Below are 21,789 nucleotides of genomic sequence, written 5' to 3' on the forward strand. Positions count from 1 at the left end.
GGACTGGGGACTGAGTCCAGGCTTCCATCACGGTAAAGGCTCTATCAACTAAGCTGTGACCCAGTTTTTAGTTTTTATTTAAAAACAAAACACCCAAGTTAAGTGAACTGGTGCACTGGGAGAGCAGAGGCAGGAGGTTCTCTATGAGTTCAAGGCCAGCTCCTACTTATCTGCCCCAGGCCTGAGGACCTAACGCTCTCCAGCAAAGGAGAGCATCGGCTGGCTGAGGCACCGACTGGTACTCACCTTTTACTGTGACCTGGGCTGTGGCCTCTATCATGCCCAGTGAAGAGATGGCCACACAGGTATAGTTGGCAGACCGCATGACATTGCTGAGCTCCAGCACATTGCGGCCAACTGGCATCTCGTCCTCTTTGGTAAGTTCCTCGGCGCCCATCATCCACTTCACATACGGCATGGGTGCTCCCACTGCCACACACGTGAGGTTCACGTTGCCGCCCGGCATTACCTCTTGGCTGCTGGGAGGGATGGAGAAACGAGGAGCCACGCGGCGCACTGTGGGAGGAGGGAGAGAGGCACTCACAGGCTGGGCAGGACCCAAGGGCAGACAGAAGGGCAGGGGCCCCTCATCAAGGAAGCCTCTCTTGTCAGAGCCAAGCCCATGCTCAGAGACAGGAGGAGTGGCGTCCCCGGGGCCCGGCTCACCATTTCCCGCCTCACTTTGGAAACAGTAGTCCCTGCACTCAGGGACCATCTGGAACACCTCTTAATGAGAACTTGCATAACCAGGCTCCCATCTTATGGCATGGGACATTCAGCCAAGGTCACACAGGACTTAGTGCAAGAGCGGGGCCTGGTTAGGCCACAGTCCAGGTGGTCCTCCAATGACCACCCCTGCTTACTCCTGACTCCCCTCCTCCTGTGTCTCCAGAGGGACCAGATGGGGGCACAAATGAGAGAAACCAGGTCCTCCGAGCATGGCTGGGATGGGGAAAAGGATCAGTCTGGGGGTGACATGGCCACCTTCTCTGAAGTCAAGGTCTCCACCTCCAGGCCATGACCCCAGGAGAGAAGAGAAGATGGCACAACTACCTGCTGGGCCTTGGCTGTGCAGGTCAGCCTGGAACCCACAATGTGGATGGCCCCTTAGGAGGGCTAGTCCAGGGACAAGGGGTTGGGCGGGCCAGGGACGTGGTCCGCGGGCAGGATGGGCATGATGATGGCAGTAACATGATGAGGTGCCGAGCAGACGGCTTTCTGGACCAGTGAGTAAAGCTCTCAAGGAGGATGGCTGTGCCTAGCTACAACCCCCAGCCTTGAACTCCCCTGGCCAGAAACTGTCCTGGGCTTCTCAGTCCAGGGCAAAGCCTGGAACCAACCCCCAAGTGGCAAGCTTGGTACAGACATTCAGAGCATGCAGAGGGGTAAGGTGGACAAGACCTAGCTACACATAGGCTTGCTTGGCATGCAGGCAGGTCATGCAGCTGCTGACAGAGGCTCATATGCATCCTAGATGGTCACCTACACAAAGGGCCAAAGAGGACAAGCAGCAAGCCTAAGTGACCTGCGGGCCACTATGAGAGCACAGGTCTTTAAGGACTCTTGCTGGGGAGTCCAGACATGCAGAGGACCCATGGTACCACGTAAGAAGCAGGTCACATAGCCCCCAGGTCACAGAAGCAGAGGTGGAAGCCCCAAGGAGACTACCAGGTTCAACCTCACCTCAAGACATTTAGTGAAAGTCACTCGGATCGTACTAAGGGTCTGCCTGAGACATCTTTCAAAATCCATTTCCCTCCAAACACATAGGTAATGCCACTGACAACATCTAAACACCACGCCTGCGGTCCCTTCACCTCTCACCCTAACTCCCGCGCTCTCCACAGACGAGTGGCGTTCCCCTGATTAACACGCTTCTGCGTGCGTGGTTCCTGATGCTCCATGGCCAGCCTACAGGACCTTGGGCAGAACTCAAACCTCCTATGCCATTTTCACTAAGTCCTACAAGGGGAATCTCAACACTGGCAGCCCCAAGTGAGTCACGGCGAATGGCAGCCCCGGTCTGCTCCCCACACTCATGTCAGCCATTTACCAGGACTGTATTGTACACATCCAGACTTCCACCTTTGGCCTGAAGCAGCAGCACCCTTCCTCTCCCTTCCCTCTCCCTCTCCCCCTCCCCCTCTCTCTTTTAGAGCACTAGGAACTGAACTCAGAGACTCATGGTGCTGTACTCTCCCCCCAGCAACATTTCCAATTCTGTCTTCGTTTGCCCTGGGAGGCGTCGTCGCCTTGGCGTCCCTGGCACTGGGCGGTATGTTATCTAGATCTGGCTAATAAGTAACAAGCTTTGGACCAGAAACAACCTTTGGATGTTTGCACAACCGATGAGAGCAGCAGCACACTTTACAGGGGCAGCTGAGCTTAGGTTTTCCTTCCTGAGGCTCTCATGAGCCTAGGAGGACCTGCTCCAGTACAAAGGTAAGAGCGGTGGGGTAACAGTGTGGCACTGAGGAGCAGTGACCAGGCTGCACTGACGACCTGGGTCCAGTCCTGCCCAGCGCCGACTCTTCTACACTTCTAGTTTTGGAACATGCGACTCTTCATTTGGCTTATACTAGCATAAGTGGGTTTCTATCCTAAGTCTCTCTTTGAAAACTTATTTATCTATTTTTGTTTGTTTGATTTTTGAGACAGGATTTCTCTGTGTAGTCCTGGCTGTCCTGGAACTCACTCTGTAGACCTGGCTGGTCTCAAACTCAGAGGCCCACCTCTTCCTCCCGAGTGCAGGGCCTGTGTCACCACTGCCCAACCAAAACTTATTTTATTGTTCATTTATTTAGATTTATTTTATTATTCTGGGTGTATAAATTTTGCACCACATGTACGCCTGATGCTCAAGGAGGTGGTGAGCCCCCATGTCGGGACTGGGAATAGAGCCTGGGCCCTCTGTAAGCAAAAGTGCTCTCAACCATCCAGTCAAATCTCCAGCCCTAATTTTTTTAAAAATTTCTGTGTATGTGTGTGTAAGCCTGCATAACCGTAAGTGCACCACATGTATGCTAGAACCCATGGAGTCCAGAAGAGGACTCCTGAGCGCTGGGAGTAAGTGTGTGCCACCACTGCCTAGCCTCTTTATCATGAACGTTAATATCAGGAGTCCACATGGCTGGTGACACAGTTATTACAGACGCAGCAGTTCTCATGACAAAGGACAGGTGTGTCCCAGGGTCATGGATTCCAAGTGCCTCAGAGAAACAGACTCCCCTTCAAGAACTCTTGACAAGGTGCAGACAGGCTTTGCCAGCACAGGGCACGGGCACTCCTGGGTTTCAGACGAGGTCCAACAGATTGGCACTACAAGGTGAAGAATAGGTACACAGGCTGCATGTAAGCCAGACCTAGGCCTAGCAAGGAATGGAGGAGTTCAGAACACAAGAGTTGCTGGAACTGAACAGGTCTCTCTGTTACCTCCTTTTCACTGAAGGGCATGGAGTCAGATACAGAGGAAGCCACTCTTCCTTCCTATCTTTTGTTTTTTTTTTTTTTTAAGATAAGGTCTATATAGCCCTGGCTATCGTGAAGTTCAGTATATACACCAGGCTGGCCTTGAACTCACAAAGGTTCACCTGCCTCTGCCGTCTGACTGCTGGTATTAAAGTGGTCCACATCATGTCCAGTGGAAAGCAACTCTGTCCTCTGTGCAGAGGATCCCTGTGCCACTATGTGTGCACTGCAGATGAGGGCCAGAGTCAACACTGACACAGGAAGTGACTCCCGCGCCTGTCTTTATATACCCAGTAGGTTAGGTCTGTATGGTAGCTCCTGTCCTCGGGAGCCATGAAGGCCATAGGGCTTTAGCGCTGGCATAGGACAGAGCTCCAGATGGCATACAGATGGCACTTTTGACAGTGACCCCAGGGGAAAGGTCAAGGCCAGATGTTTAGCTCTAGTTAATGGTGAAACCTTAATGGAAGAAGGGGCCACTGGGTGTCAGACTCAAGGGGTTATGCAGCAGGAAGTAGGTCTTTGGCCAATAAACCTGGGGCCCAAACTTTTACCCCTGGATAGTCCATAGTGGACAGTGTTTTTGGACATAGTAGAGACCTCATGGATCAGTCTCAGAGGTCAAGCCAATGCCCTGGGCCACTCCTTTGAGAGCCTCCATCTCTAGCCCCTGTCAGGAAACTGGGTCCCTGTGGAAACTGATACTAAGAATGGCTTTGGGGGCTGGAGTGTTGGCTCAATGGTTAAGAGTGATGGCTGCACTTCTAGAGGTCCTGAGTTCAATTCCCAGCAACCACATGGTGGCTCACAACCATCTGTAATGGGATCCGATGCCCTCTTCTGGTGTGTCTGAAGACCGCTACACTGTACGCATATAAATAAAATAAATAAATCTTAAAAAAAAAAAAAAGAATGGCTTTTATTTCCTCTCCAAGATGCAAGCTGTAGGGAGAACTCTAGGGGCTACAGACAGGTGTGAGGTCAGCGTCACCCAGCACCAGGAAAGGACCTCAACCAGACGCCCCAGGTGTTCCACTGATAACTACATTCCTATGGAAGGACACTAGGGTCCCCACATGCAAAGATTCCTGGAAAGCCATCTGCTAGAGCTCAGGCAGGCCAGCTCATCTACAGAAAATGGTGTGGGGGGAAAGAGGCAAAGAGTCCCAAATGCTAGAGGCCCTGTGTCCTAGCCCAGCCTGGACAGCTACCCCTGAGCCAACAGCAGGAAGTGGTTGATGCTCCAACCCAGCATCTCTATCATCCTCCCCCAGCCACCGCAAGCACGGGGCCTCCAAAGGGAACGGGACTCACCCTGGACTCGGTCTATTGACAGATGAACAGCAGGGAAGGAAAAACTGGAGCTGGGGAATGCACTTAGGGTCTAATCTCAGGCTCCAACAATGCCGGTCTATTACCGTTCCCTGTGCATCCTTACTGCTGACATTTTATAGACAATTTCCAAAACAGGGCCCTGCCATTTCTGGATTATATTTCAGCTGTAACTTTTAAGTCTAATTATTTGCGCTGACAACCCCCTATAACAGGGTGGTGCAGCGCCTGGAGGGATCAGCATTCAGTGGAGTGACAGCCTAATCGCAGGGGGAGGTAGCCCCACAATCTGCATTCACTTGCGGAAATTTCTCTGATGAAAATAACACAACATTAAGGAGGGGATAAGGGGCAGGATCCACTGTATCAAGATAAAATAACTCTTTAATAAATAACCTTGTGGCTGCCGCAGAGCAGTAATTAAATGCTGGCACACCCGGCACACAGTTTTAAGTAAAGCTAGAAAAATGTAAGATGCAATTATCAGCACCAAACAAATTACCAGCCCGGCAAATCCCCCCGGAATATTTAGAAACTCATTTCTCCTTCCCGTTAAATATTTGTGTATGCGTTTATTTTTGGTGGGACCGCAGGGTGGGTGGGAGAAAGAACAAAGGACGCAGAGGGTAGGTTGAAGGGGTGTGGGGGGAGTGGCTTCGGACTGGGCTGTCTGCTGCTGACTATTTTCTGAACGCCCTGGCAGATCCGCCTGGTCAGCGAAATGGTGTAACCGAAATGCCCCAGAGCTCAGGAGTGCATATGGATGGAGGCTTAGGTTGATATCTGAGCCCAGGCTGCAGCCCTCCTCCTGACTGGCTCCCTTGTCCTCCTGGAGTAAATTCAAAACCACAGGGCATGATGCAGAAGCCGCCTGGTAGCTTGGGTCTGTCCTGTGCTTCTTCCTGGGACCCCCGAAGCCAGTGATTAACCCTTTACACCACATGGTATGTAAAGGACCACTAGCCCCTTGCTGGCCCAGACTTGAGAAATAGAGGCCTGGCTCCAAGGGGATTGAGTGCTCTGGGAGGGGATACAGGGAATGTCAAGGAGCCCTGCCCCAACCTAAGGCTGAGCCGGACTGAAACTCAAGGCCCCGGCAAATCGTGGTGATAACTCAGTCACCCCAGGCAAAAGCAAGCTGGATCTGAATGCTTAGTGCCGCAGCCTAGCATGGGACTGAGGGCTGTTGGCTGGTCACTGAGCCACATACACTGCGCCCTTAGAGAGGCTGGCTTAGAAGCTCAGGTAGAGGGGTCTGGGCAGGCAGGGTGACCTGGGTTTGGACCTGGTAAGAGACAGAAAGGATATAATGTCGGGACACTTACTTAGAGTACCAAAATGATGCCACTTGCCTTGGACTACAGCCGTCAGGGTCTTTGAGAGGCAGACCAAGGCTGGTCTTATGTCTCAGAACAGCCAGTCTGCTTCATGGAGCATTGGTAAGGCTCTGGGGGCCTCAAGGACAGGGCAGACACTGCAGGACTGTGTTGTGTACTGCAAGATCTCAAGGGGACATCTCACTCTAAATTAAGTCTACTATTGTCTCCTGGAGTTCTGCCTTCTCTTAGGAAACGTGGCCTATATAAGAGTGAGGAGATTACAGAAGCTTCCCTAACCCCCTACACATGCTAAGCACTGCAGCCTTTACAGTTTCTCTGACCAGAGATCCCCACAACCATTCCTGAACAGAGCCCTAGCCTGGTCTGGGTGCAAAGCTGCGTGCAGTTCTGTCGGGTAGTTTTATGCCGTGCACCATGCGTGAGTGGACACTCCAACAGCGGAGCCTGGCTAAGGGAAGGGACATGCAGACACACAGTGCATCAGGGATTCAAGCAACAGGGACATGCAGGGCAGGAGGCCTGCCCACCCATCCCTGGTCCTGCCTGCCAGCCAGCCCAAACACTGAGAAGAGGCCAACTGGCGGGCAGGCACGGCTGGAGCGAGCCTGAGGGAGCCGACCAAGCCCGCTGGTCCCAACTGACGGACACAGTCGGCAGCGAACTGTAGATGGATAAGAAGTGAAAACGACCAACCTTCTCGCTGATCTGAGAGATGAGAGTTTGGGTTGATGGCAGAGTGCGATGAGGATGAGAGGGAATAAAAAAAGACAAGGAGAAACACAGAGAGAGTAAAAACAGGCCAACCTCCATCTGCCCACACAGCACAGAGACAAGACAGGACTCCTGTGCCCCTCGCACACACACGTGCACACGGGTGCACACGGACCACGCCGCTCACAGAAGACTTAGGACTCATGGAGGGACACAGTGGACAGGGTAGGGCCCACCAGCGGGTGCCAGGGACGATGAGGGCAGAGCGGGGAAGGTAGAAGTGGGGCACGGGCCAGTCCCCACGCCTCACACACCCTCACCGCTCAGACAGACCCTACTGGGCTCTGGGTCAGGGCCCACCCAGCTCACAAACCCACAGAGGCACACAAGCCACTACAGCCCCACCACTGTGAGGAAGCCCCATGCCGCGCCAACACTCGAGTGAGGAGCATGCCCGGATGATGCCTGTGGGAAGAAAGGCCAGGAGGTAACATCCTCATTTCAGAGCGGAGACTCAAACGCAGGGTGGGTCCCTGAAGAGAAGGGGGCGGCTGGTGATCCCGGTACAGGTAAGCCAGGCTTTGCCAAGGGCAGGGTTCTGCCTTGGCCCAGGCAACTGTATGTCTGAGAGCTGGAGGGGAGAGACGCCGTGGAGAGAAGGAGAAAATGAGTCACTGGAGGAGGGAGTCAGATGGTGATGGAGAAAGAGGCTGGTCCACCCAGCGTGCCTGGGCCTGCTAGACTGTGGGTGGAACTGTAAGCAACTGTGAATAAAGTCAGATGTAAATGTACGACGTGTGTCCCCCAGTGCTAGCCCAACAGACAGAAACCCAGACAGCTGCCTCTCATGCGCCTCCTGTGCACCTGGCAGCATGCTGGGAGCTCTACATGGACTGCCCCACTGGGCCTCAGAGAGGCAGCCCGCGCAGCTTGGGGAACAGAAGAAGAACTGGGAAGACTAAGTCTGAGAAGATGAGTCAAATAGACAGAAGAACAAAGTTAGAGGCAGAGACGGAAGCCCTCAGGAGGCCGCAATCCTGAGATAAAGGGTCTCCACAGGGGCAAAGTGCCTCTGGGTGCCAGAGTCTGGAGGGAGCTATGGTTATTAGACTGGTCTGATTAAGTGCTGCTACTGGTACCTGAATGGCTAGAGATGCTTCTAAACATCCTACTATGTGAAGAATGGCCCTCAACAGAGATGTTTTCAGTCTAAAATGTGAACAGTGCTATGGATAAGAAACCCCTGAACTATGATTCACACTAGCCTGAATCGGGAGGTTTAGGGCCCGACAGAGTTGGGGACTTCCATCTCTGGGTGACAACAGGAACCACCATGGATTGAAATCCTGAAGCCGCTATATTGGGAGACAAGAGTCCAGCAGAGAGGCACCAGGGTGGGGCAGGGTTCTTCCATGCCTATCCGCCCACATACAGAGTAAGAAATACAGAGCTGGTGGTTGGCGGTGCACAGGCCATCCCAGAGCACTCCTGGGCCGATGGGGCTTTGCTAGGCACAAAAGCAAGCTGGAAACACTACAGGCCAGGGTCCCAAGTAAGCAGGGCTTCCCTTACGGTCCGAAATCCTAGATCCAAAGGCCCCCCACAGACTCAGACGGATTCTTGATATGAGGCTGGGCCTGGCGGGTGAGCTACAGAAGCCAGGGGTGGCTATGTTAGGCTCTGGACAGGCAGGGCTGAGGGTAAAGGAACTACTATACCCTTGACCTCCCAAGGCCCTTGCAAGTGGAGCTTATCCCAAGAAGTGGGATAAGGCAGGATTCAGCTAGGGTCATGTCCAAGGCAATCATGTGTGGACAGCAGGGACTCTGAAAGTAGGGATGATCCAAGGGTTAGGGTCTCCTGGTCATTGCCTTAGTGGCCACCCAACCCATTTCCAGAGAGAACCATTGCCCGGCCACTGGGCACCGTCAGCAAGACAGCGCTACCTGGACAGGTGTGGTGCCTAGCTAAGATGCCCACATCATCCTTCTGGAGTCTGGGTGGCCTTTTCCTGCGTTTGTACTGCCTGTGGCAGCTCTATCCTAGGAAACGGCCATAAAGCAATGCTTAAACAGCTGACTTGGGGTTTACAAGGCTCTGCCTGGCCTCTCCTCTCTGCTGTAGCCATGTGCAGACAGGGGCTGCCTTGGCTGAAGAGGGAGGAGGAGGCTGGTCATTGTGAAGAGTCTTTTCAGCTGCTAATCTCCCAGACGGAACTTTGCAGACTCCTGGGCCTTTGTTAAGATACCCAGCCTGGATCAGCCTGGGGTTAAGTGTGCTCTTTTCAATTCTATTCCTCTCAGCCTTCAGCAGGTTTTTGGGTTCCTGGTCTCTGTCTTGATGGTGTTCCTAAAGACAGGAGGCAGTGAGTCATCTCACCAAATTGGTACACAGGGCAAGGACAGTGATAGGGGTTTCCCAACTAACTCCCAAAGAAGAAACAGAGTTAGCCAATTCAAACAGCTTCTCTGGTCAACTAACAGGCGGACACCTGCGACCCCTCCAAAACCGACCCGTGCCCTGGGGCATGGTTGGCCCTTGTAAGCAGCTGGCAGCTTATACCTCTCCACCTTCAGTAAGTAAGTCTGCCAAACTGCTTTGAGAGGAAGATGGCCACTGCCATCACTTGGGCTCCATGAGCTGGAGAGGCATCAGACCATCCTCAGAAAGAGGGAGGATCCTTTTAAGTGATGGAGTTACTACTGCAGGGGAAAGGCAGGGAAGCTTGGACTCTTTCCTCCAGTGATCCCCAACAGGGGGTCCATAGTTTCGAGATGATCTCTCACGGTATCAGGGAGGACCCGGGTGGCCAACTTTGATTCCTTCTGGCTATAAACAGAGGCTGGACTCACCAAAACATCCCCAGAACCTTCAGCTACGGATCTAACTGTAAATAGCATACAGCCCAAGGCACTATACCTATAGGGGCTCATGAGGGACAGAGTTGGTGACAGAACACAGCAGGCTCCTCCTAGAAGGCCCATCTGGTCCATTCCTGAGCCCTGCCAAATCTAAAATTTAGAACCAGAGTCCTAGAGCCTAGCCTGCTGGGGTAGCAGGAGGAAAGTCAGGTCAGACATGCAGCACACTCACATGTAATTACATGTTGTCTGTGCTCAACTCCCCACCCCCAAAACACACACACACACACACACACACACACACGCCAACAGCAATGTCTGCTCAGAAGGCTCCAGACTCCCACAGGGCTCTGGAACAGGGCAGCAAAGACCTACAAGAGATACAAATGCTCCCAGGGGGTGAGAGGGTGGAGGGAGTGTCTGCTTCCCCAAGGGCCTGAAGGGAAGAAGGCAAGTAGTGGCGGCTGTGAGTAGAATGCCCACTGGGAGCTACGGAGATGGCGGCTGCTAGAACTGCTGCAGACAGAGATGGGGAGGAAAGACGTGCGGAGTCCCTCCAGTATCTGCACCAAGGTCTCCTCCAGGCAGCATGCTTGGCAGGTGAAGCTTGGCTCCAAGTTGACAGAGCCAGGTGTGGCCAATTTCTTACCTCGCACATACAGGTTGGCGGGGGCCGAGTAGCGTGTGCCTGCCGAGTTGGTTGCCACACACTCGTACTTGCCTTGGTCAGACTCCTCGCTGCTCTCAATCTGCAATGCACCTGTAGGGGGACACAAGAGAAGACATCAGTCATGGTCCACGGTGAGTGTGGCCTGGGACAAGTGTAGCCCAGGGCTTGGGCCTGGGCCTGTGTGGCTTCCAGGCAGCTCTTTCTGATGAGCCAGGTCCCTCTAAGCAAGAATCAAGATCATGTACTTAGAAGCAAGATCCACCCAGGAGCTATGCATGAGCGCCCACCACGGTCCCGAGTCCTAAGACTATTTATCAATAATCGTGCTTATCAATGTTCTTGTCCACAAAGCCCACAGACACACAGGTCTGGAAATTCCTAAACAAGCAATGTCCTCATCAGACAAGAGCCTGAGCACTATCACCTACTCAGGAGGAAGGGGCTTGCCTGGGGGCCTGGTGCACAGCAGCCCCTGCCCCACACTCCCACCATCTCCTCCTATTCTACCTCCACCCTGCTAGCCCCACCCTTTCCGGCTACTTTCCTCAGCTTGGTCCTGCTAAAGTGCTTCGACCCACCAAGGCTTCTGCATAATTCAGAAGGCTAATGGAGACTGTAGCTCCCACTTGGGCCAGCGCCCTGAGGGGCTGCTCTGGCCACAGGCGGACAGACAGGAGCCAAGACTGGGGGTGGGGGTAGCTGAAAAGACCCTCTGAGAGGATGGATGAAACTTGCATTTGGGACCTGTACTGTCAGGTCAAGTGAGTGAACCCGAGGTGGAGGATCACTCGCATTGATGCTGCCCCACCCCCACCCCCAGCAATAAACACTTGGAAACTGCTAGTGAAAGCAAACTGGGCTATCTATCTATGACAGAGAAACCCACAGGGCAAAGCACCACGCCCCTCCCTGGAACAATTTGACAGACAATTACACCCACACAGGACAGTCCAACGGACAGCTAATAACCCCCACAGGACACAGCCTGACAGAAAACCACCTCCTGCACGAACAGCTGGAGAAGCTCTAAAGAGCTTCTTCCTCCACCCTGACTGGCAATCACGCCCACACAGCACAGGCAGAACCTGCCAGGTCCCACCTAACTGGACTGGACAGGAACCTCAGAGGGAATTTCAAGCTGTGTTCTCACAGCCCGGGCCCAAGAGGAGACACTCTGGGTCCAAGCTTCAGCTTCTCCAAACCCCAGTCTTTCCCCTTTCACCACCAGCGCCCTGGCAGCAGGAGCTGTGACCATCAGAAGGCTGAGGGCTAGCAGCCGGGGCGGGGGTGGGGGGATGCTACCAACACAGAGGGAAAGGGCTGGCCTCTCCTTAGCCTTGACCTCAGCCTCCCCACGGACATCAGAGCACAAGGCAAATGCCCAGCAACTGCAAGAGCAGTGCTGGTTGGCAGCCAATGGGTCATAGCCGTGGGATGAGTGGACACCGTTAGAGCAGATGCTCACACAAGCAGGTGAGGATCAGGGCCCTGGTTGGTGGGGTTTGCCCATAGTCAGCTCAATAGAGGTTTGGGGGAGACAGGTAACTGGTGCCACAAGCTGAGAACAAGAAAGAGTGCCTGGGACTGCAGCTGCTGGAAGGAGGAAGCTCCCCTGGGACGAGAGCCTAAGTCTGGTCAGGAGACCTGTGCTCCTTAGTTATTTTTGCCAACTTAACACAAGCTAGAGTCACGAGAGAAGAGGGAATCTCAATTGAGAAAAAGGTAGACAAATCTGTGGGATGTATTTTCTTGATTAACAACTGATGTAGGAGGGCCTGGCTCGCTGTGGGTGGTAGCAGCCCTGGGCAGGTAGTCCTGGATGTATAAAAAAGCAAGCTGGGAACGCCACGGAGAGCAAGTCAAGCAAGTCAGTAAGTAGCTCTCCTCCACTGTCTCTCTCCGCTCCTGTTTGAGTGCCTGTGCTGACTTCCCTCAACGACAGACAGTAATCGGGACATGCTAGCCAAATGAGCCCCTTCCTCCCCAAGTCGCCTTTGGTCATGATGTTCATCATAGCAATAGAAAGCAAACTAGGACATTACCCGGTACAGACCCTGAGACTACACACAGACATCTCCAAATCTGGTACTGACACCCAGACCCAGTAGGAGGGAAAGCAGGGTGGGCATGTGCTAAAGAGACACATGTGCAGGTGATGCAGAGAGGGCAGGGAAACCTCGTCCTGTTACCAGAGCCACAAATAGTTGCCCCCCACCAAGTCCCAACTTCTGAGCACTCTATCCTTGAACTCTGGCCTACATGTGCCCACAAATATTGACGGATGTGGGGAGAAAATGGCGGGATAAAACACACACCACCACTCAGCATGTGACAAAGTGTCCATATTCATCCTCACTCTCCTGTAAGTCAAACAGCCCTGAGGGGAGGTGGCCCTGGCTCCAGTTCTAAGAGGAGACAGACTTGAACCCTGACCGTTACCAGTCCAGAGTCTCTGCTTTCCCACCAACAGGTTGCAGAGTCCTGTTACATGAAGGCGGTTCAGAGGGGCTGCAAGCTGACAGGTCGGGGGACCTAGTTATGCATGGGTCTGTTTAGTTCCCAATTGCCATCTAAAATATCTAGCCCTTGATGCTGAAGAGCTATAAGGGATGATCTTCACTGGACCACGGGACCAAAACACTAAAGGAAAAGTCAAGTAGTAATCTAAGAAAAAGGAGATTCCCGAGGGACAGGGCCAGACTTGCTCGTGCTCCCCAACCACTCTCTCCTGGAGAAGGTGTCTCCATCTATGCCAGTCTTAGGGACAGGCTAGCACTCGCTATGGGAAACAAATGGGTCCCTTCTGTGGGGTGAGCCCCTGCCACCCAGGGCGGTCTCAGCTGGTATGTCCACAATGCAGACTTGTAATGGATGAGTCCACAGGAGGAAACGACTGGAGAGTGGAGGTGTGTGGTGGCTGGTGGGAGAGCAGGGCTGGAGCTGGAGATGAAGAGACTGAAGAGGGCAGGATGGGGATGGGGAGGTGACGGACTGGACGGGATGGAGTGGAGGTGACCAACGGCGACAGCAGTGGTGTGGTGTGGTGTGACGTGGCGTGGCGTGGCGAAATGCACGGACAGCATTCTTACCTCTGATTGGTGAACCACCTGGCGAGGTAATTTGAATGCAAATAAGATCAGAGAGAAACATTAGTACAAAAGGAAGGAAAGCCACACAAAGCCAAATCAGACAAAACAAAACACTAGAAAGGGCCTTAACTAGAAGGAGAACTTGAGGCCTCCGTGTAGGTGACTCAAGTGCTGTGTGAGCGAGCACCGGGCTGGGCCAGGCTGAGTGTGGGTGCAGCATGTCCCCTGGCCACAGCATTGCTCTGAGGAAGTAGAGAGCTGAATCTGGAGAGGTGTTGATATGGATCAGGGAGGCAGGACTGGGCTCCTAGGACCCTGGCTGGCCGGGCTGATGGAGAGGAAGGGGAGCAGCACCCACCCCAGACCACCCAAATCTCACAGGGTAAGCGTCCAAGGGCAGCACTTACCAAAACAAAACCAGGGCATTTAAGCAGGCAAGGTTCAGGAAGAGCTCACATAGGTTACCATGAATCAGGGATCCCAGACAGAGACCAGCCCTGGCATCCAACTGGGGAGGCATGGGACTCAGCTCACACCCCAGTGGCTAACGGCCTGTAAAACCCACCTGACCCTATCAGGGTAGAGTAGTCAGAGCTCCTCAGCCTATCTGGTGAGAGGCAAAGGGCCAGCACCCACTCCTTGTGTGCCTGGTGCTTCAGACCCCTGGGATCTGCAGCCAAAAGGGGCAGGCACTTGTCTGTCAAAACCCAGCCTGTTATGAACCCTGAGTAGGTTTGTCTTCCAATAGGTGCCTGTCCCGAGACACCCACTTCAACCACTGGAGCCAGGAACCTATAGACGGACCCAGATCCAAGTCTATCTACCCCCTGGCTCCTTCAGTGGGGGTTGGGTTGGAAGTGCTCATGACCAGAGATCAGTTCCTGTCTCGCTGGACTTGGCAACACCCACCTGGAAAAAACATTCCCATCTCTCTGCATAAATGAGGAGGAGGAGGCCTGGAAACAGTAAGAGGCTTTTACATGAGGCAAACAAGATCTAACCAGTCAACTCCGAGCCTTCCTGATGGATGTGGAGGCAAAGGTGGTGGCTGCGGAGGGAGCGCATGTGTTCACACGGGAAAATGAGAATAGACCAACATAGAGATTCTCCATGTGTGCTCCTGTGTGTGTGTGTGTGTGTGTGTGTGTGTGTGTGTGTGTGTGTGTGTGAGCGTGTGTTTGGGGGTAGGAGGGAATCACTGAAAACCTTTTAGGGAGCCCACAAGGATAAAGCCTATAAACTGTAGTCCATACAATGCTAAGACTGGGTGGAGTGTGTTGCCTCCAACCTTAGCACTTGGGAGGCTGAAACAGGAGGACCGTGGCAAGTTCTAGGAGAGGCTGGACTCTGTAGAGCATCATGCCACCCAGGGCTATACAGTAAGGACCTTGTTTCAAAAACAGAGCTATCTGCCTTATTTAGATGCTTCCCCTTATGAATATACAGTGGCATTTCCTGAAGAGTACGTACCCTGTAATACTGTTAGCAGGCTGAATGCAGCCACATTTAAGCATTTAACAATGAGGGTTTCCTAACTAACCATTTTTTTTTTGTCTTAGATTACACAATTATCTTTTTTTATTTTAGAATGCTATTTATGTTAACACTTCATAGTTTTTAAATTATTTTAAAATAACTAGTAAGTATTTAAAATCTTCTATCTTAAATGTCTAATACGGTGAACATCAATAGGTATAAGCCAGATAAACAAAACTACCTTAAGGTTCTCTGAGTTAAGGTTAGCAATACTCAGACCAGAAAGGTGACAACCGCTAGGGCGGGGGTTGTAGTGCACACAGCCTGACACTGAAGCCCTGTGGTTCTGCTCTTTCTCCACTTAACCCACTGACTGAGAACCTGGCTTTTCTGTTTCACTAGACAGGTATATGGGACTGGAAGGGCCCATGTGTCAGCCTCCCCAGGAGACTCGTGCCAATGAGCTCAGAACTATAATCACACGCTGACTGCAGCACTCTCTGGAAGACCCAGCCAAAGGCAGAGCACTTGCAGTCAAAGCTGGGCCAGCCAGCAGAGGGAGAAGCTACAAGCATCTCAGAGGGACCAGAGGCCTCCTCCTGCAGCCAGAGCTGCCATCTCCAACTGACAGCCCCGATTCTGCCACCGCCACAGCAGGCGTCCTCTCTTCACAGGCTTGCCTCAGGTCTCACGCTCAAGGGGCCATAAGGGTACTGTGGCAGCGGGTCACACTGCTGCAGCAGGAAAAGAGCCCTTCGAGCAGAGCTGACGCCTTAGCGGTGCGTGTTGTCAGCCCTTGCTCTGGGGCCACACCATATGCAGATGTATACAGATGTGCTATGGCTCACAGATGCTGGTGGCACTGTAGAGACTGCCAGGGGGACCTGAGGTCTGCAGGGCGAATGTCTGGAGCTCTGACAGATACAGCTACTCTCAGACTCCAGGGTTAGGACATGCTGTTAGAAGACACTGGGGTTACTTCCCAGGAGAACTCCTACGCCCTCCACATGTGACCCCTTGACCTGCGGACAGTGGACATAATCATTACAACCTGTCCTACGGCAGAGACGTTGCAAGAGACCACGAGGTAATAACGCACTCTGTAAACTGTTGGTGATATGAAAACTACAAGGGTCCTTGAAAATATGCAAGTGTATAGGGACCTGACCCCACTCTGTGAAGGGATGTCCCCACACAGTTTCATCCCAAGCACTGGGCACACACACCCTCCCTAGCCTATGATTCTTAAGTCACAGCTTCCTGGTGGCAGGAAAGGTCAAATGAGTAGATATCGTCTTCGGCGATAAGTCCCAAAGGTCAATAAAATAATTCCTCAACGAGGACAGAGAGAGAACCAGGTACGGTGGGGAGGGGCACCTTACCAAGCAAATCTGTCCCAGGTCCTCCCATATCCAGCCTAGGTAAGTAGGGCTGGAGACAAACACTGACAGCATGAAGCAGGGTGGCTCCTGAGGGAGTAGCCGGAAGCTGGGTGCAGGCTCCCAGGGGAGGAAGCTAAAGTGAGTAGAGGGCCAGGTGGGCAAGGATGGGTCATCGTGGTTACCTGCAAGTGTGAAGCGGCAGGAGGCAGGAACGGAGCCTTTACCACAAACCAGGCCGCAAAGTGTCACTGTTTCCTAAATGCGGCTACTTTGCAAGATATGAGAACTGACAAAGTTAGCTTAACTAAGGCCACAGAACTAATAGGGTGCATGTAGATAGGACGGGCTGAGATAAAGCCAGCATGTGATGGGAGCAGGGTCCCTGGACCAGGAGCAGGCAGGATCAAGGGTTATGAGCCCAGGGTCCAGAACTGGCTCTCAGGAGGAAGATGAATGGACAACAACCAACCGTTGCCGGAGGACAGAGCTTTCAGAACAAGTCTAGAGGCAGGGAGAACAGTGGTGTCCCAGGACAGAACAGAGACAACAGAAAGAGAAGAAAGAGGGCACCAACTTGAGGTTCATTTGGTGAGGCATGAAGAGGATGTGGTTCCTTACTGAGTGGGAGTGTCGGGTCTCTTTCAGTGGGTGGGTGAGGGGTGCCACTCATGAACAAATGGTCAATGGGAGCAGAGCACGGCTGTTTGTAAAGAAGTCATTGCTCATCTAGGATGGGGTAAAACCCAGACAGCATCTCGAATGCGGAACCTGGAGCTCATACAGGGTATCTGGGCTGGGCTGACCAGTATAGGCACAGATGAGGAGGTGGTGACTGAAGCAGCAGTAACAACGGATTGGCCTGCTAGAGGACAGATGTCACAGCAAGGTTAAGGCTGACAGGTCTCTGGGCTAGAGGACCCAGCACTTCAGGCAAGGACAACAGGGCAGCTAGAGGAAATCGGGGGTGGCAAAGCCCAAAGGAGGGCAGGAGGTTTGCTCGAGGAGGAGGAAGGGCTGTTGGCCACTGTGAGGACAAGAAGGAAGAGGTCTGTGCAGCATCCAGGGGAGTGATAGGCAGGGGAGGGGTGGCACGGGGTCTGGCACACGGCGAGAGCTACATAAATACTTGATGAACAAATGCTGGAGACAGCGGGCCTTCCCAGAACTGTTGCCTGCCACAGACAGTCAATGCCATTCTGGGGAGGAGTCAGGCCTGTAGGGAGGACCGTCTGGCAGCACGGGGAACCTGCCTGGGGGCACCCATGAGCAAATGCAGGGGAACTGAGCCATGCCGGCCTCTGTGCTGTGCTGGGCAGCAGCCACAAACACTGCCGGACCATTTCCTGCCTTGATTATGGCTGTTTTAATTAACTGCACTACAGCTGCCTCCATCTTGTTGAGTTTTAATTAAATTAAATGAGCTAACACTTCGTGGGCTGTCTCAGGCGGCCGTGGCTGGGGCCAGAATCCTGCCCTGCTGGGTGGCTCATCACTTCCTCTACTTCCTGGGTACCAAAATGGTGTGGGCCTGAGGGGAGGGGCCGGGACTGGTGTGCACCCTGAGGCCAGCAGAGCCCTAAGAGAAGGGGACACATCCCTCTTGATGTTGACATCACAGCGGACAGGCAGCGGGAGTTCAAGCCATACGACAGAGGCCTACCTTCTCCCAGCCAGCAGAACTTTTGAAGCCAAGTCTGTGGGTCTATCCTGAGCTGCTAGCGGGTGCAGAACACAGCCCGGCTGATTCTGAGCCTCGTTTCCCACCCACTTCATTCCTACAAAATCAAAATCTATTTTCTTGGCGGGAGCCTCACAGGCAGATCGATCAATGGGGCGACACTTCCCTCTCAGTCACAATGGCATCCTTGTTCCCAGGGCTCCAAGGTGGCTCGACTGAGACATCCATAGGAGTGAGACAGTGGCTCTGGCGGCCAAAGCACAGAGGCAGATCTCCCTAGTTTCAGGCTCTCAGGCTCCGCTTGAAGCCTGATGAATCAGGTATCACTGGCCCCTTCCCAGCAAACCTTGCTGTCTAGAGAAACAGAGGCATGGGCTGGGCTCTGGGAAAGATGAAAAGCCCGGGGCACCTTCCTCAGGTCTACCATGCTAGCATGTCATGCATGTTTGGAGGAGCAAAACGGGCCTAAAATGTGTTGCCTGACAATCTCAGAAGGATCAGGACAGCTCTAGCTGCCACATCTTGTTTTCTAAGCAAGATCTGGTCCACGGCATTAGGGACATTCTAACCGGTCTTCTTCAGAAAGTTCATCCCCCAGCACCTAACTGGACTAGGCTGGAAGGTGTCTTCCCCGAGGTATTCAGGACACCTTAACTCTGCCCTCAGCTCACCTGAACGCAGCTGCTTGATACGACCGTTGCTTGAAGCAGGGTCCACAGGAAGGAAGTCTTTGAACCAAGAGATCTCAGGGTCTGGATTTCCACCAGCTGCACACAGCATGGTGGCAGTGCGAGCCTTCTCCACCACCTTCAGTTGAGGTCCCATGTCGATAGTCGGGAACCCAGACGGCAGCTGGTCCTCTGCAAACAAAGAGTGACGTGTGCATTAGGATTATCTCTGCTTACCTCTGAGGACCTCTCGGTGTAGCTTTCTCTTGACTTCCAGGTTAGCTGGGACCCACAGTACACTTCTCTTTCCCACCCCTGACTTGGAAACACAAGTCCTACCCCAAATGAGGAGTCGGGAGTCCTAGGTCTCTTTAGGCAATACAGGGGCTGCAGGAGGGCCCATACCACCACATCCCTGCTGGGGAGTTGCCAAGTCTGGAAGCACAGACTGAAGATGTCAGCACTTATCTCCCTAGGTCCTAGGAGGAGCAGAGATCAATGCTCTGCTGGCTGCGGCAGAGTGCTATATGGATGTGGGGTAGGGGCAGCAAGGGAAATAAAGTTCCCAAAGCATCAATAGCCACAGCCCCACCAGAGCCTGTGCTTGTCCAGCCTCCACTTCCTTGTCAGCACACGTGATATACCTCCTTGGCATCCCTTCAGCTATATCATGTGGCAGAGCCTCAGGTCTCTGACCCTGGGCCCTGCCCTACCTAACTCTAGTCTTGCCTCTGACCACACTCTACTACATACAGCCTTGACCCTGGCCTTTCTCACTCATGCCTGACCCCGAGAACCAAGATAAGGCCAAAGGACCATGTCTGAGTATGTGTAGGCTAAGAAGACGAAAACCAAACAACAGCAACAAAACAACCAGCCCTGGTCTTCCCAGTATTTTCCAGAGTTGGCAACTCACAAAGGAAATCACTTCCACTTGACCCATTCACTTCTTTCTTTCTTTCTTTTTTTTTTTTTTTAAGATTTATTTATTTATTTTATGTCTGTGAGTACACTGTAGCTATCTTCAGACACACCAGAAGAGGGCATCGGCTCCCATTACAGATGGTTGTGAGCCACCATGTGGTTGCTGGGAATTGAACTCAGGACCTCTAGAAGAGCAGTCAGTGCTCTTAACCATTGAGCTATCTCTCCAGCCCCAACCCATTCCCTTCTACCACAGGTTCTTGAACCAACCCCATGAGCTGAGACAAAGCAGTCCAATCCCTACCTCTCAGAAGCACCAAGAGCAGGGAAGACAGGCCCTGGGACAGTGTAGACCATGTGGGACTGACAGCGCTACCACTAACTACCAACTCTAGGGCCTGAGCGTGTTCTTTCCTCACTGGTGCTTCATCTGTCTACTGGGTTTAGTGTCCACCTTGTAAAGAAACCTTGAAGATTCCATCAGAAAACGAATCCAGAGTGCTGAGGAGTACCTGACATAGAAGAAGCACCCAGTAACTACTGAAGTTATAATTAACCAGGCCTGAGCCACTGGTAGACAGATACTGGAACTATAGCCTGGGGCCCTCTTTCCCATTCTAGGGGAAGCAAAACCGTCAAGTGTTTTCCAGAACTCAACAGTACCTCTCCTCCTCCCAAGCTTGGTTCTGGGCACACCTAACGATGGCGGCACACCTAATGAAGGCACAGGGAATGTCTGCCCTCTGTCCACCGTGTGGTGTGGGGACAGACACCACTCTTCTCCCTCTCACATGCCCAGCACAGGTTAGTGTGCAGGAACATTTGCTGCACCCAGGCTCCCGCGCCAGAAAGACTCAGCCTCAGAGGGAGAAAAGTAAAGGGCAGGGTGAGAGCACCTAGGAACTCAGACATGAGATAAAGCTGGAGGAACCCCATCAAAGTTGTGACTCCTAGAAGAGTATCTGGCTGTGGTTATAAGAGAGCTCTCGGCATGGCCCTGAACCCCCAGGTTTGGCCAGGAATTGGCTATACGCTTCCCTGTTTGCAGCCCTTTAAATTCCCATGTAAGCACTGGGTCTCTTTGGCTGTAAGCAGGATCCCACAGTGCCCTGACTCTCAGCTGACTCTTGAAAGGATCATACTAAACAGCAGCAGGAGAACAGAGAGAAGAGAGGAATAAGGACTGTGGATGCACAGCGTCCTTGGCCTGCTACCACTTGGAAGACAAGAGAAAGACCTGAGGCCTAGAACATCCTCCCCAACCCATCTCGCAGCTAGGGGCGGACACTCAAGGCTGCTGGAGCTAGAGCCATGGTCACTGACTAAGGAAGACACTGAGCTTGTTCTTCAAGCTCTTATTCCTATCTGTCTGCACAGATGGGGTGCAGAATGAGGGATGGCTAGGTCCCGCCAGAGTCAGAGCCCAGGAGTTCTCTAGCCTCTGTGGCCTACGTGCAAAGTACAGTCAAGAGTGAGAGCAGTAGAAATGCTTGCAGCCCAGTGTCCCAGGGATCTACTCTGAATTCTTGACACGGGGAAGGTCTTTGGGACCTATGCCAAATTAAGGACGATTAATTTTCCTCCCTCAATTATCACACTCTCAATGGCTCCGTCCTTGGCTCAGATCATCCCTCAGGCACCACCGCCAAAGCCTAAAACCAGTGAATGTAAAGAGCTAAACAGCAGGACCCAAAAGCCAGTCCCTGGTGCCAGCCAGGTCCCCAGCAGCACCAGGAAGGCTGCTTCTTAGCCCACTCCAGAAGGGAAAGTCAGCCCCCACCCACTGCTGCTTCCTCCTTCTCCCACCTGGGAGCCTTCCACACACTCAGTCAAGGACAACAGACATTCCCCAAATGCCTGGGGTCCAGAATGACTGGCCCCTTTGCCACCTTCACCCCCTAGCCCCCCAGTACCACCAGAGTTGTATCACAGTAGTCTGAACCACTCAGTTTAATAACCACGGCAAATTTCTCAGGAGGATGCATGCCACCCTGTCACTTCCGACCCATCAACAACTGAGAAAACTGAGGCCTCTGGATACAGGGATTATTAAAGGTTTCAAGCATGAAGCATTCACTCTGTTGCAGGTACTCTCTAACCGCTTTACAAAATGACAATCTTTACCAAAACCCTGTGAGGCATATGAGCAAATGGGGACTTAGCAGAAATCTGGAAACCCGCCCAAGGTCA

General features: G+C 52.9%; 1 protein-coding gene across 22 annotated transcripts in view; it reads right to left on the minus strand.

Annotated features, from left to right (window-relative positions):
- Positions 1 to 21,789, minus strand: part of Ptprf (protein tyrosine phosphatase, receptor type, F) — an 82,030-nt gene that overhangs the window by 28,847 nt on the left and 31,394 nt on the right. For 11 of the 22 annotated variants that reach the window (XM_039110172.2, XM_063287872.1, XM_063287876.1 and 8 more), the window contains 4 exons: positions 18,679 to 18,867; positions 13,472 to 13,489; positions 10,362 to 10,472; positions 247 to 516 (listed from right to left, as the gene is read on the minus strand). In XM_039110172.2, the coding sequence (XP_038966100.1) occupies positions 247 to 516; positions 10,362 to 10,472; positions 13,472 to 13,489; positions 18,679 to 18,867 (588 nt within the window). The remainder of the gene's footprint in view (positions 1 to 246; positions 517 to 10,361; positions 10,473 to 13,471; positions 13,490 to 18,678; positions 18,868 to 21,789) is intronic. The other 11 variants (XM_039110175.2, XM_039110168.2, XM_039110167.2 and 8 more) reach the window with 1 other exon arrangement.

Source organism: Rattus norvegicus, chromosome 5 (assembly GCF_036323735.1).
Source record: "Rattus norvegicus strain BN/NHsdMcwi chromosome 5, GRCr8, whole genome shotgun sequence".
NCBI lineage: Eukaryota > Metazoa > Chordata > Mammalia > Rodentia > Muridae > Rattus > Rattus norvegicus.